The sequence below is a fragment of the Astatotilapia calliptera genome, chromosome 15 (assembly GCF_964374335.1).
Source record: "Astatotilapia calliptera chromosome 15, fAstCal68.1, whole genome shotgun sequence".
NCBI lineage: Eukaryota > Metazoa > Chordata > Actinopteri > Cichliformes > Cichlidae > Astatotilapia > Astatotilapia calliptera.
Window position 1 is genome coordinate 10,527,309 of NC_137436.1, and position 16,729 is coordinate 10,544,037.

A 16,729-nucleotide genomic window follows, 5' to 3' on the forward strand; every position below is an offset into this window, starting at 1 on the left:
CAAATATACAGTTGAAACCAGATATTTACTCTTCAGATAAAAACACTTTTTTAATTGTAACATCAAATCAGACTAAATGTTTATTTCTTTAGATTGATAAATATAAAAACATATTTGTTAACTTTAAGAGTAAAGAGAGAAACTATCTGTATTTCTTAATAGCAAATGGCACCAAATTGTATTCAAACTGAGCCACACTTATGGAGCTCCACAGTTCTTTTCCTGGTGTTTTGGTTGATATCTCTTGATTTTCCCATGTCAAAGAAACAGGCTCTGTGTTTTGCCTTATATGCATCCACAGCTGTGCCACCAGTTTACTCACATGGACTCTACTAACCTATCAGAAGCTTCTTCAGCTCAGAATGGAATCGTCTGGAGTTTTCTTATTAATTAACAATAAATTTAGTGTACATGTACTCCTAAATTTGATGAAAGTGATAAAAATAGCTCTGTCTCTCTTTATTCTGACATTTAACTAATTCAAAATATATTTCAATATTTATCTAAAACAAAAATTTACTCTAAATTGATGTTGTACAGTAAAAATGTTTTATGTTTTCTCCCTAAAGTGTAAATGTCTGGTTACAAATGTGAATATCCTGCTGTGTACTGAAATCCCTCTTGTTTTGCATAGAAATATACTGAACAACATACAAAGCATAATATATAAAATAACATTTACCTGAGTTTTTTCTTTGAAAGAACCCTCGAATGTCCATTCTTATGTTTCAGTACATAACTGAAACCGATTTAGTCGGGGAGGGTAAGAACTGAAAATATGAAATAAACACACGTAAGCTAAGACTCTAAAAAAATAGCATTTGTTCGGCTTTTCATTTTGCCATTTGTTGATTCACTTGAAGAGCAAGTAAAATAATATTGGTCAAGTGATCAGTTTCATATCAATCTTTCGTGATGCACCGTCATATTTACATTATTTGTACGGTACGAATGATTTGCTTTGGTACCTGGTCAAACTTAAGCTCTCCTTAGTATGGCTGGCTCCGTCTCTCCAACAGCGCACTCACGGGCAGCAGCTGCCCCGCCCCCTCGCTCAGTCGCTTAGTGCCTGAGCTTGGATCATACCAATATCAGGGGGGGATTCACGCACAGTCGTAAATTCCCACAGTGTGCACTATGTGCTTCGAATATTGTGTGTACTTTTTGTTTTATACAGTTGTCAGCCAGGCATCTAACTATGAAAAAATTACACTCCAAAATACCCCGGGCTTCTGACAAAACAACCCGGGCTTAAGCCCCGTAAGCCACCCCCCCGCTCCGCCCCTGAATGCAACCAACTGAACAACCCCTTCGTACCCAATGTTGCAGGACCTATTTGGCCATCACGTCAATGTAAAATCATGTAGCAGTGCTAGTGGCAGGAGTGAAAGCACCCACCCATTCACCCAGCTCTACCCTCTCCTTGAAAAAAATCAATGAATATTCACAATATTCATTGTGAATATTAACCATAAGGGTTAAAAGGCAGTAAAGTACAATGTGAAAGTGAGCTGATGTCATCAAATATTCTACTGTCTCACTGTGAGCTGGATGTTCCATGCTCAGAAGTCCTGACTTCTGAGTGTACTTGCAAAGTAGGAACTAGAAGCATGCAAGTTCAAACTCTGTGTACTTGTATTGAGCAGTGTTCACTGAAAGAACTGACTTCAGACCAAAGCAATGATTTTGATTAAATCAGTGTTAGACATAGTTCTTGATTTTGATCAGTGAGATTTACATGGAAAATAAATTCATAGACAGCAGCACAGGAACTATGAAATAATTAATTAATTAAATATTGGAATAATTAAATATGTCTTAAAATGAAATCAATTATCATTTTATTTAATTTATGATAAAGCAATAACAATGAGTGACATGAGAGTACTGACTAAGAATTTTATATTACTAGTAAAACAGGTACTGACAATTTGGTCTTGTTGTTGGATACTGCGTCCCATAAGCTGGATACAATAAGCTCAAACATTATCCAGAATCTATATATACCCACTCATATCTGCTGGCATTGTTGCTACTTATATACATCCTCTTTATTACATTTACCTGTTAATCAGTCACATTGGAAAAACTGGTCTGAGTATTTCAGAAACTGCTGATCTACTGGAATTTTCTCACAGAAATATCTCTAGGGTTTACAAAGATTGGTTTGAAAAGAAAAACTATCTAGTGAGAGTTTCCTGGGTGTAAATACTTTATTTATATTAGAGGTCAGAGGAAGAACTTGTCTTAAATGTTGGTATGACATGAACTGAAGGCTTACTGTGGAGCTTGATTAGCTCAAGACTATGAGATTATTAATCTCAGGGTTGTGGGTTAGACCCAATGTGTTGAACCCCACACATTTGTTTGCCCAAACAAATCTCTTCTGATTGTTGCTTTCCCTTAGTAGAGGTTTCTTAGCACCTATTTGACCATAAAGGCCTGATTTGCACAGTCTCCTTTGAACAGCTGATGTAGGGATGTGTGTGCTACTGGAACTCTGTATGGCATTTATCTGAGCTCTGATCTGAGCCAATTGAGTCTAACAACAGATTAAATGCCGTGTTGAGGCTGTCATTTTTGTATTTCTGTAAGGCAAAATAAATCGATTTGTTGAATAATTATTAACTCATGAAGTAACAGAGACCTAATGTTCAACAATCCACATTTCACTGTTTTAGTCTTTGGTGCTGTTGATGATACTGTATTGTTCTTTCTTTGTGTTTTTTTATGTTTCAGTTGTTTTTTGCCGGTTTTTAGTTTGTTTGTTTTTTTGTCTGCTTGGGAGCTGACACAGACCTTGAGGGGATGGGGTTTTGGGGGGATAATGGGAGGAGAGAAGCTGCAGAGAGGCGTGTAAGACTGCAACTCTGTTTCCTGGTCCCAACTCTGGATCGTCACTTTTTGGGGGGCTTAATATATTTGGCCAGATTCTTAGAAATGAGAGCTTCTCCATCCAAAGTGGAATGGATGGCGTCTCTCTTAACAAGCCCAGGTTTCCTTCAGAAAGTTTCTTAATTATCTTTAAAGCCCACATTGTTTATGTATCTACAATGTAGAAAGTAGCAAAAATAAAAACAAAACATTGAATGAGAAGGTGTGTCCAAACTTTAGACTGGTAGTGTCAGTGATGTTCCATCAGGACAAGCAAAGCAAGTAGCGTGCCTTGTCAAATCTAAAAATAAACGTGAATTATAACATAGCAAAGTGAAGTGATCCCTCATCATAAAGCTCCTCCTGTCAGTTAATCTGTCCTTTACATTACTGCTATTTTGTGACTGCAGTTGGCTATTGTCGCTGAAAGCTGTGCTTATTTTATCTCACAGAAAAATGTAGCTGTTTCCATCTCTGAAGGCGTGTCTGTCTCCTATTAACAATAACTGGAGCTAGGAGGCCAGCAGTTTGTTTCAGGTGATTTGTGCATGTCCTTTTTGGATAAACCACTGGTCTTTCATGGTAAGCTGAGGGGAGCTTTCATTGCTCTGAGATCAGTAATATGCTTCGTATGGAAACACAACTAGTTGTCTTACTGGCCACCTTGGAGAACATTTGTGATGTAGAAAAGATGGGCAACGAACAAATGATTTTTTTTTCATAGATATGCGGTCCTCACAGGACAGCCACGACAAATGTGTGATTTATAGAATTTGATGCTGAAAATTAAACAGAAATACAGTGTTTAAAATGTGATCAACCTTAAACATATGGAGCAGTGATAAAAAATAATATTTAACACTGATTAGTGACATTTTTCTGCAGAATAGTTTTAGTTTTGATACTTTATACACAATTTTTCAATAATACAGTTTTATGTAAAGTAAGGTTTTTTATTGCTTTTTGGTTTGAAAAGTTCCTCCACCACTTGTCATTGTCAGTTAACAATACAAAAAAGTGGGGGGAATATGGTAGATATTTATTTAACTAAGTTATTAGAAATATTTTACATCTCTTCAGCCAGGAAGGAGTGTAGAAACGTGAAGATGTGCAGATGGACAGCACAAATGGCATGTTTTAATCTGATCCAGTTTATCTTGTTAAATTGGTGTTTTTGAAGAAGGTGTGTTTGTTTGTGTGTGTAGTGGGTGTGAGGGGTGACGATTGTCTCTGCTTGCCTTTCTGTAAAAGTCACGGCATGCCACTCATGAATGTGTGTTTGTATATAAAGCAGTTGGAGGGCTCAAGTACAGTGGAAAAACAGAATATAAGAAACAGTTAATAGACACCTAGAGTACCTTTGGCATGTGGTGGAGGAGGAGATTCTCATAATTGATCTTCAGCTGAAAAATCAGCAGCAATGTAATGTAATGATATGATAATAATAATGATATCACATCACCAAGAAGAATTAAGGCAGCCCTGAAGGTAACCCAGTGTTAGCAATGTGTAACTGATGAAGTGGCAGTGTATAGGTAATTGATAATTCTCATAACCAACAGAACAACTAATAAAAGAGTAAGTAGTTTAACATCAATCCATCCGTCCATCCATTCCCTTCCGCTTATCATGGTCGCAGGGGAGTAATTCAAAGACAATATATTCACCCTGGGTTAAAACTTTTAAACTTTAGCAAACATTTCCATTCCACCCACTGTGAGTATACTCATGCAACATTTTACTTGTAAAAACAGTTTTATTTGTGTTTTATGTTTTCAGTAGCAGTAAAACTGGGCAAAAGGTGGTAAAGATATACAAATTATCTAGGAGTACAAAAATTTTAAGTTTTACATATAAAAAACAAAATTAAATGCAAACTTGTAGCAATAGTGAGTTCACATTCACAATCAATAATCACATATTGATGACTATCATTATCAACAGGTAACCTCTACTTTTGGCAACCAACAAGTGGAGGCTTGTACTAAACAGTCAGTCAGGCATTTGGAGAAGTGAAAGGTGTGTCTGCACCAGCTAACTACTTTGTGCCCACTCACATGAACTTATAACGTATATTGTTTGTTTCTTTCTCTGTAAGAAGACAATGAGTGAAACTGAATAGGTGGCAATACGTTTAACATACTGCGTCAAGCACAGTCTTTCCATTGCTTTCCCCCAGCTCATGTTCAGCCACTGAGCTTCAAAGAATAAAAAAAAACTTGGCTAAAAGACAAAAAGAGAGAGAAAGCAATGAAGAGACAAAGCAGACGGAGCTTGGGAGAGAGATACAACAACAACGGGTCACTGGACATAAGCCGATCAGATTATTAAGCACATTCCCCTAACAGATCTAAGGGAAAGTTTGCGAGGAAAATAATCACTTCCTCAAATGTTTTTTCATACATCTGTTAAATATAAGCAGATCTTCCATACGTAAATTTTTTTGTATCAGTTGCTGTGGTTTGCATTTGAGTGTCTGTGGGGTGGCAGATATTACACTTGTTGTGGTGACCTAAATTTATTTACACACATACATGCAAATTTTTTTTTGTATGTGGACAAGGGAACAAATCCTCATGATCTAAATCATTCAAATTTATATATTAAAGCTATCTTTTAACATTAGGATAAGTTATGGTCAGAGTTTGGCAGGCAGTAGTTATGGGTAAACTCAGAGTAAGTCTCCAGGTTGTGTGTGGGTGTGTGTGTCTTCATGTGTGTTGGTGTGATGGAATGTATACCTTTCACCCCGAGAGAAATGGGAGTGCACATTATTGGATTATAAACTTAAAAGGCAGGTTGTACAAATTCTGATTTAGGGATGCTTTCATGTTTGAGGTGGCCTAAAGGTATTCGCAGAGGAGCAGAATTTATGAGCATCAGTGTGAGACTCCTTTTAATGTTCCTGGGAAGAATCAAAAGGCCATGAGCTGTGAGCCTTTTATCTTAAAATAATAGTACCACTCTTTACAAATAGTACATTTTATAAGTGATCGTATAAAATAATTGCATGTTAATGAATAATAAATAAACACACAAATGTTTTGTAGATGAATTATGTAACATTGATGACAACTCATCAAAAAGCTACAGCTAGAATTGCTGCAGCATTGTTAGACGTTGAGTTATCATTAGCAGGAAGTATGTCATGTTGACAAATTTTGTACATTTTCAAAAGCTTTAACAGGGGCGGAGCGGGGGGGTGGCTTACGGGGCTTAAGCCCGGGTTGTTTTGTCAGAAGCCCGGGGTATTTTGGAGTGTAATTTTTTCATAGTTAGATGCCTGGCTGACAACTGTATAAAACAAAAAGTACACACAATATTCGAAGCACATAGTGCACACTGTGGGAATTTACGACTGTGCGTGAATCCCCCCCTGATATTGGTATGATCCAAGCTCAGGCACTAAGCGACTGAGCGAGGGGGCGGGGCAGCTGCTGCCCGTGAGTGCGCTGTTGGAGAGACGGAGCCAGCCATACTAAGGAGAGCTTAAGTTTGACCAGGTACCAAAGCAAATCATTCGTACCGTACAAATAATGTAAATATGACGGTGCATCACGAAAGATTGATATGAAACTGATCACTTGACCAATATTATTTTACTTGCTCTTCAAGTGAATCAACAAATGGCAAAATGAAAAGCCGAACAAATGCTATTTTTTTAGAGTCTTAGCTTACGTGTGTTTATTTCATATTTTCAGTTCTTACCCTCCCCGACTAAATCGGTTTCAGTTATGTACTGAAACATAAGAATGGACATTCGAGGGTTCTTTCAAAGAAAAAACTCAGGTAAATGTTATTTTATATATTATGCTTTGTATGTTGTTCAGTATATTTCTATGCAAAACAAGAGGGATTTCAGTACACAGCAGGATATTCACATTTGTAACCAGACATTTACACTTTAGGGAGAAAACATAAAACATTTTTACTGTACAACATCAATTTAGAGTAAATTTTTGTTTTAGATAAATATTGAAATATATTTTGAATTAGTTAAATGTCAGAATAAAGAGAGACAGAGCTATTTTTATCACTTTCATCAAATTTAGGAGTACATGTACACTAAATTTATTGTTAATTAATAAGAAAACTCCAGACGATTCCATTCTGAGCTGAAGAAGCTTCTGATAGGTTAGTAGAGTCCATGTGAGTAAACTGGTGGCACAGCTGTGGATGCATATAAGGCAAAACACAGAGCCTGTTTCTTTGACATGGGAAAATCAAGAGATATCAACCAAAACACCAGGAAAAGAACTGTGGAGCTCCATAAGTGTGGCTCAGTTTGAATACAATTTGGTGCCATTTGCTATTAAGAAATACAGATAGTTTCTCTCTTTACTCTTAAAGTTAACAAATATGTTTTTATATTTATCAATCTAAAGAAATAAACATTTAGTCTGATTTGATGTTACAATTAAAAAAGTGTTTTTATCTGAAGAGTAAATATCTGGTTTCAACTGTATATTTGATGATTGTCAGCACAAAGAGGGAGAGAGAGGAGAACGAGGACAGAACAGAGAGGGAACAAGAGCAGGTGAGACACACATGTTAGTCAAATGGTTGTTTACCAGAAGTATCACCGTATCACAGGTCCTCATGTATCTCGTACCTAGTGTTTCTTTTTAGGTTTGTTATTTTTCAAATTCTGTATTTATTAAGTTCTGCAGGCTTGTTTGCACAACAAGGCTAAATAATTATATAAACTTTTCTCAATCTAAATAGTGGACTTTGGTAGAATTAAAAAAATAAGTGTAGTGCAGGTCTATGATGATTTTTAGTGCTATCATCTAGTTCTGATTCTGGTTCTGTCTTGGTTAAGTCCTCAGTAGTCCTGATTTTGAACTGTTGTAGTCCTGTTTTAATTCTGGATCAGTTCTGGGTCTGGTTGAATTGGGGTTTAGTCCTCATGTCTTGATACAGCCCTGACCTTGTTCTGCCTTGCTGCTTAATTAAAAAACTAGTTTAAGGTGTCCTGCACATGTGATATATATTTTTCCCTATATGAAGTCATTCTTTTTTGAACAGAGCCTATTAATCTTTCAGTCATTTCTACACCCCCCCCCCCCCCCAAAAAAAAAAAAAAAATCCCACATGCATACTACTCTTTGGGCTAAGCCCCGGGTGTTTCAAATGTCTGGCTCCGCCTCTGAGCTTTAAATTATAGTCGCATAAAAATACAGTATAGCTTTTATAAACAATGTAAGTCTATATGACTGTGGGCCATTTACTTTAAAAAGGCTCACAACCAAAATCACTGAACTTAAAAGTATTTTATTTTTATGAAAAAAGAAAATAATCCCAAACTAGTTCATACTAGTATGTTTTTGCTTCATATCACAGCACTTCACTGAATTCTTTTGAATTACTGCTTGCCTTCTTGTATGCATGTTTGACCATATTTAATACAGAAATGTTTTTTTATAGAGTCTGAATAGAACGCAAAAGTATTATATTAAATAAGCCAGTAATCCTAAAAATGTTGAAGCTGAATAATGTAAATACTTTTTGTTTTTGTATCGCTTTTATGACATTGTATTTTATCTGTTTCCAGTGTAACTGAGATCATAGATGGTCCTGTGCAAGTAAAAAAAAATTAGAAAAAAATAAGAAATCACCCAGTCATCATTTGCTCTCAGAAAAGTCATCAGTAAAGGACACACACACACACACACACACACACACACACACACACACACACACACACACACACACACACACACACACACACACACACACACACATGCAGCATACACAATACATATCCTAAGATTTAGGTACAGTTGGAAAAGTAGGGTATCATTCAGTGTTTTCTAAGGCCAAAAACAAGAAACTACTTCCATCTTTGTCCTCAAAATATAACTTTTATGTAACATCACTTGGTAAAAAGAAAAAGCGCAATCAGTGAAGATCTCGTAACTTTTTTCCAGTGTCACTAGCATTTTTACAGCTGTACAGCCACTTGATAATCCGTGCGTTGCGCTCAATAACTGAGGTCTCTTGACGTATCTTCTCGTGCAGCTTTTCCTCCATGAGCGCATCGCTGTCACTACTGTTCCTGGAAAAGCCATCATCTGACGTGGAAACACTGACACTCCGAACCTTTATTGCAATTTCATCTGAGCGAGCCGAGAAGTTGTCCTTCCCCAAAGACTCAATGACCTCACCGTCCAGCCCGCAGTACTTGAAAAAAACATCAAAGTCTGCAAAGTTTTTGGAATACCTGGAGCTGATATCAGAGTGAGAACGACTGACTCCTTTGCCAGACCTCCTTTCAACCTCAGGAACTGTCAGGAGACCACTAGATGCATTTACAACTCCAGCCTTAGGTTTTGTACCAGAGTCACTGTTCTTGATTCTGCACTCTTCTGTCACTCCATTGCTCTCCGGTTTAGAGATAACTACATGTGGATTCCATTCCTTTGCTGTTTCCTTAGGCGTGGTGATTTTTCCCCCGTTGCCCTGAGACTCACATTCCTTATCTGTCCCCTCGGATAATGGGGCATTTTTATTCACAGGGTTGAGCAACAACTTACGGGTTATATGGTGTTTCCGTTCATTTGCTGGCCCTCTCAATAACTCACATTTCTGTCTGTAAATTAGAAGAGAGTCTGGTCGTTTTTTGGCGCTGGAGCGATGTGCCTGCACTGGTGAAGAGATTTGCACAGTGAGTGTATTCCCTGTCAAGTGACTCCCTGTAGGAAGATTCCCATCCCGGTGTGAGCTTCGGTTAGAGGACCCAGTGCTACTCACAGAGGCCGATCCAAGGCTAATCACTGGCTCCTGAGTTGAGTTAACCACCTGTTGGCTTTTGACGTATTTTGGTTTACTTGCGGCGAGCCTCTCCACGGCACTCATGCGTCCTTTTGTCTCACTCTCTAAATCCATTTGTTTACGAAGGTATTCAGGACCTTTCCCCAGGATTTTTGTGGTATCATTAGTTGTCTCCATTGTGGTTTTGACAGGCACTGAAGTCTCGTTGTAGATTTTCAGTGTACAGTTTCCCCAGAGCTACAGGTAAAGGATTCCATTCAAGCCCGATCTTTGCCTGAGCACGTATTGTGACGGGGGACCTTACCTTGCCTGTTTAAACACACACCATATTACCCCACCCATCCTGCGCAAGGGTAGTTTTAGCCAGACACAAGCCTGTTCAAAGTACACCTGATACCATCGCAAGTGAGAACGATGAAAGGTGACACTTCTGCAGAGTGTGTTTCCCAGTCCTTCAGGTGAAAATGTGGATCTTTAGCCTTGTTGCACAAGACAGGATGTTTCATACTGTCAACATTCAGGAAAACTGGCTTCTGAATCATTAACAGTTTATAGTTTTTAATGACTTTAAATCTGAGTCATCATATGGGCTTGGTGCTCATTATAGTGAAAAAGTTGTGCAATAAGTGTTTACCCTCAACTAGTCATCCTTAAATTCTGGAGAATGTGTATGAAATATAACAGTTGGATTGTTGGAGGTAGGTATGAAACAGTGATGCTTTTTTAAAGCATGGTGGCACTAATCCATAAACATAAAAAAATAGTTTGTTGAATGTAAGTTTCAATTTAGAACTTTTTATACTTCGGGGGAAAAAAACTCCATTTCTCCACTGTGTTCAGTGTGGTGACTGTGACTGTGCAATTTGACGAGTGTTGACAAAAAAGAAATTGTGAACAAACTGGTTTCTTTCCTCAGGCTTGAAAAGTGTCTGTTTGCATACGAAGAAATGAACTTTAACACAAAATTCAGGTCTATTTGAAACAGAAGTTGATGTTCTTGCTCTCTCTGCAAGTTTGAGGGCTGTGGTGAAACCAGATGCTGTCTACATATCTGAGAAGATGACCTTGCGTGGGAGATCACCTAAATATAAATGAGGTATTTGAATGATTGATTGATTCCCAAAGTTGATAAAATTATAAACATCCTGTCTCAGAGTGGTGATAAAAACTAGTTCGTGCATTTATTACTTGTAGATTGGACTATTTTGATTCTTTATTATGTGACGGTTCTAAAAATTCCCCATAAAGCCTTAAGTTGAACTAAAACACGGCAGTGAAAGTACTGCCTGGGACAAGAAAGAGAGATCATGTTTCTAACATATTATCTTCTCTTCACTGGCTACCTGCTAGACCCAGAATTTACTTTCCAATTCTTCTCCTCACATACAAGGTCTTGAATAATCAGGCCTCATCATATGTCAGAGACCTCATAGTACCATATTATCCAAACAGTGCACCTCACTCTCAGACTGCTGGTTCCCAGTAGTAAGTATAATGGGATGGAGAGATTTCAGCTGTCAGACCCCTGTGGAACCAGCTTCCAGACAGACGACCTGTCTCCATTGAGGATTTGACTTTAAACTTTACTTCCAGATAAAGCTTATAGTGTGAGCTAGATCAGGTGATCCTCTGCAATAGGCTCAGGTTGCTGGGGGACTTCCCATGATGCACTGGACTTCTCCACTAACCTCTCTTTACTTACCAGGTGTTTATATACAACTACTATATTCAATTTTGCCTTCTCTCCCATCATTTGTGTCTTGTCTTGCTTTATGGTCTTCTTTATCTATTCTTGAAGAAGGTACAATTAGCAGAAAAAATTATAGATTTTTGGGTGTATATTGGTCTTCATGCAGTTTGTTTTTTTATGTTCCCATTCACTTCTCTCCTGTTGTTCCAAACCCACCATTCCCACCTGCCCTGCTTTCCTTTCAGCTTCTTTGCTCACCTGCATCCACTTCACCAACTGGTCCCCTTAGTCATTACGGCACACGTTCACGGCTGATTTCCACCCCCCTCGGTTGTCTTCCTGTATTAGTCTGTTTTTTCTCTGCCTGCTTTTGAACCCTGCCTGAATCTTTGCCTTCTTTGAAGGTAATGTTTTGATATTGGTTCAAGTAAACTTTGATCTTATTTTTACACACCTGCTTTATGTCATGATTTTGGGTTTCTGACACTATATATCTCTGTGTTATGTGCCAGAACTTTTCATCCATGCATTAATGTAGCCAAAAATAAATCACGGAATGTCCACTGAAACATAAGTATTTAAGCAATCATCGAGGCCAGTGTAAAATAGCCAAAATAAAATACATATACATAACAAAGTCATTTAAAAATCAGATTTTTCATTTATGGTGAATCTACACAGCAATTTTGGAAACAGACCTCTTTGCAGGAGTGGAGAAATCAGCAAACCTCTGCTCAGCACTGCAGATTCACACACTTTCCACCAAGTGTTATTAGTCAGTGTATGAGTAAGTGACTGTGTTTGGCAACTTACTGACAGGCTTACAGGCAGCAAAATAAGTGGCACCTAGAGGCAATGGTGCTACTGAAACAAAATGTTCTGAACCATAGTTTGAAGAATAATTGATCAAGTGCCAACCATAGAGCGCTTCTCATTCACTTTTTTATTTTAAAATATGCTGGGGCCATGTCTTGCAAAGGACATGAGAAGATTGTGGCTCAGGGGGTTGGGAAGCGTATCTGTAACCGGAAGGTCGCCGGTTCGATCCCTGGGCTCTCTGTCCTGGTCGTTGTGTCCTTGGGCAAGACACTTTACCCTACTTGCCTACTGGTGCTGGCCAGAGGGGCCGATGGCGCGAAATGGCAGCCTCGCTTCTGTCAGTCTGCCCCAGGGCAGCTGTGGCTACAACCGTAGCTTGCCTCCACCAGTGTATGAATGCGAGAGTGAATGAATAGTGGCATTGTAAAGCGCTTTGGGTGCCTTGAAAAGCGCTATATAAATCCAATCCATCCATCCATCCATTCGCTTCCGCTTATCCTTTTCAGGGTCGCGGGGGGCGCTGGAGCCTATCCCAGCCGTCATAGGGCGAAAGGCAGGTTACACCTTGAACAGGTCGCCAGTCTGTCACAGGGACAAACAACCATTTGCACTCACATTCATTCGCACATTCACACCTAGTGACAATTTGGATTATCCAATTAACCTACCCCCACAAGCTGCATGTCTTTGGACGGTGGGACCTAAAATTAAACCTAAAACTGCAGAGAGAAACGAGCTTCGCATCAATCCAATCCATTATTATCATTATTATTATTATTATTATTATTATTATTATTATTATTGTAGACTGTATACAAAAGATGGACACAACCGCATGACATTACCTAGTGATTAGTGAAATTTTGAAATGAGTGAGTGGGTCTGACTAATGAACCGAGGGACTGTACATGCTCATAAAATAGCAGATTGTCAATCACAAAATATGGTGTCCCTAAAGCGTACACTTCTTTATAGTCCTTTTTAAACTATAATGAGTACCATGCTTTACAAAATAAACTTTGTGATGTATTTGGTTATACTGAGCCCGTAAACTCACCTCATTAAAAGTGTTTACTGCAGTCAGATATCAAGTGTACCACGTAGTGCTGTATAACAGGCAGGTTGCAGACCCAAATGCAGAACTTAGGATTGTGAAGTGGAATGAATGAATGAATATTGCTGGCTGTTTAACATGTTCAAAGACAAGCCACTGTAAAACACTAGTGAGCACACAGGCATGACGATAGGACGTGACAATGACCAAAGGGTGACACAGACAATAAATACTCATAAGATGACAAGAGGATGGGCAACAGGTAAGGACACAGCTGACAACAATCAAGGGAGACATGACAAAGGAAGCAAAATAAAAAAGGAATTTACTAAACATGGCATCACGGACAGATAAAAACTAGACAACGCATGGCAACACTGGACAAGCATGATAATTGAAACAAGGGATAGAATAAAAACAAACTTAACTGAGAGCAGAAACCAGATAGGTAAAACTAAGGTGGTCTAAACTAGAAACACTGACGTAAAGAAAACTAAGAATAACAAGAACCAAAGGCTAAACACTGAGGAATTACATTCTCCCTAACATAAGGGACTCACCCAATAAAACAAACTGAAATAAAGAAACCAGGAAACACTAAAAGTTAAAGAAAATCAAAACACTGGGTCCTAAATCCCAAACAAAGTGACTTGTAGAGTTATTTTCTCATAGATTTATATATGTCGGACATCTTTTTCCAACAAGATGCCTCCTGTTGGTCATTTGAAAGATTTGCAGGTTTGTGGCCCTTCTGCATTTACTTTACCTCTTAGACCTGGAAACTATTCCCATTCTTTATATGCAGTCTGTGTGGTAGATATACGTGCTCAGACATGAAAATCTATGCAAGCTGGTTTCTCATCTCTCATATCTGATAAAATTAAACACAACAACACTCAGCTGTCCTCTCTAAGCTTATAATAGCTGCAAGATCAAGTTTTGAACGTATACAGAAACATTGCAATTCTTATTACAAAACCTGGAATGATATCCTACTCCCTGTTTTCTCCTGCCTCATGGAAATGAAAACAGTAATTGAAGTAGAAGGTGAAGCATGCGCCTACAAACTGAACCTGAAAGATAACAGTTCTCCAGGATTATTTGTTCAAAAGGCAGAGGGCAGCACTGGAATGGATAGCATGGAAGCCATTAGCCTCAAGTCTACCACGCAGTTAGCTTAGAAGACTGTATCTGATTCATATCCTCACTTCAAGACTTTCTTTCAAGAGCAAAGACCACATGCAGCATCGCTTATTGCATCCATTAAACATCAAAAAGAGGAAGATGCTATTTTACTGCATGTTAGATTGACTAAAGGAAACCAAAGCTGTAATTCAGATAATTTAAACTGACATCTCAATGTTTGTACATAATCTTCATACCACATCTGTTTCCATGTTGACATTTACATTTCTTAGCCATGCAATTTTTAGCTTTGTTTACTTGCATTTTATACTTTCTTGACCCCCGTTTCAAATGAATGTCAACTTCAGAGGTATCCAAGACATGTCATTATGATTAATGACACGATTAACTGGGAGTATGAGGCTAACACACATGTTGCAGAAAGGTTTTGTTTGTATATCATTATCACAGACATGCAGGCTGTAATAAATAGTTTTTATATCAACAATGGCTCTGCCAGTTTATGAGGATACACCTCACTTGTTTCTGTTGTCTCTAAAGCAAAGAAGATGGAAAAGTTGCATATTCTATGGCACATATTCAGTTAGGTGGTGAAGACAAAAAATATAATATTGTGGTTTTGAGCCACTCCTCCTTTCTTCATATTTTGCTTCCAAGGAGCCGTAGATTTCTCATTTTTAAAGCAGTCTCATGCAATAGTTCTCCAGGCTTTCTGAAGGTTTTTCAAAGTTTTTCTTTGGACATTGGCTGCTTTTTCACTCATTTCCAGTCTAGTCCTTTTCATTTAATTATTATTTGTATTTTTTGATGAAGTCACTTAACTTATGAATCATTCAAACAAAAAAGGCACCTAACTCAAAGGATGAACTAATGTTGTGTCTACACATAACGGATAACAATAAACCAGTTGCATCTTTAGGTACCCATTGCAACGTATAACAACACGTGATTTAGTCCCATCTTATTCTTTAGTCGAACAAAAAACAAACATAAAATTACATTTTGGCACCAACAAATGATTCCCAAAGAGCTGTTACCTGAAAACATGGCATGTCTTGGCATGGTGAGCATCCATCCATCCATCCATTCGCTTCCGCTTATCCTTTTCAGGGTCGTGGGGGGGCGCTGGAGCCTATCCCATATCCCAGCTGTCATAGGGCGAGAGGCGGGGTACACCCTGGACAGGTCGCCAGTCAGTCGCAGGGCCAACACACAGGGACAGACAACCATTCGCACTCACATTCATTCGCACATTCACACCTAGTGACAATTTGGATTATCCAATTAACCTATCCCCACAAGCTGCATGTCTTTGGACGGTGGGAGGAAGCCGGAGTACCCGGAGGGAACCCACGCAAACACGGGGAGAACATGCAAACTCCACACAGAAAGGCCCCGGCCTGATGTTGGAATTGAACTCAGGACCTTCTTGCTGTACGGCAACAGTGCTAACCACCGTGCCGCCGGCATGGTGAGCAGTGCATCCTTAAATAACTAAAGAAACTAGACTGGTGGGTAACAAAAATGGCAAATTACTCAACAGCTCTACTGAAAATCTGTGGCAACAGGTCTTATGGACTGATGAATACAAATTTGAAATTTTCGAGTTTAACTTTCAGCAGCATGAAGCTGCTGAAAGTTAAACTCAAAAATTTCAAAGGAATTCAGGAGAAACACCCAACAATGAATGCCTATGCCAATCAGAAAACAATCAGGGGCTCTGTTATGGTTTTGGGCTCCATTTCAGTGGTGTTGGGGATCTTGTCAAAAATTGATGGAATTAAAGTACCATCAGGTTTTAATCCACCACGCAATACCCATCTGGAAAGCATCTGATTGGTAACAACTTGCCCTGGCCCTCACTGTAATTGAAGCAGTGTGCGATCATCTTGACAGAGAACATAACAAATGGCAGCTAACATCCAAAGAAGGGCTCTGAGTGTCCTCCAAGAATCCTGGAGAACTACTCCTGAAGACTACTTAAAGAAATGACAAGAAAGCTTGCATAACAGAGTTCAGGTTGTGTTGAAGAATAAAGGTAGTCACACCAAATATTGACTTTCAAGGTCATTAAAATGTTACAAACTCTGTTTCTGTATGCTCTGTATGCTTGATATCCATTTATCCATTTCCCAATAAATTACAACACTTATTTCAGGTTTTTGTGCAAAATATAAAGAAATGGTGCTGCTTGAGACTTTTGCACATCACCTCCACACAAAGCTAATTCATCCTCAGTCAGCCCCCCTGGGGGCACCCTCGATGGTTAGGGTTTAAAGTCTTTGTTGTAAGTCGTTTCCCACCTCTTTTTTCCTCCCTCTCATTTCGTGCCATTTCTCCAATAAACACAAAAAAGGAGGAAAATAGAAAAA

General features: G+C 38.6%; 1 protein-coding gene and 1 long non-coding RNA gene across 2 annotated transcripts; one reads left to right on the plus strand and one right to left on the minus strand.

The window, feature by feature from the left end:
* Nucleotides 1-8,718: 8,718 nt before the first annotated feature.
* On the minus strand, nt 8,719-9,951 carry fam110c (family with sequence similarity 110 member C). The gene has a single exon (XM_080289690.1). The coding sequence runs from the start codon at nt 9,823-9,825 to the stop codon at nt 8,776-8,778; it is 1,050 nt and encodes a 349-aa protein (XP_080145816.1). The 5' UTR covers nt 9,826-9,951; the 3' UTR covers nt 8,719-8,775.
* A 707-nt stretch (nt 9,952-10,658) lies between these two features.
* Nucleotides 10,659-11,789, plus strand: LOC145420439 (uncharacterized). Its single transcript, XR_013901749.1, has 2 exons — nt 10,659-10,744; nt 11,584-11,789. It is a non-coding gene; the product is annotated as an uncharacterized LOC145420439 (long non-coding RNA).
* The last annotated feature ends 4,940 nt before the right edge of the window (nt 11,790-16,729 follow it).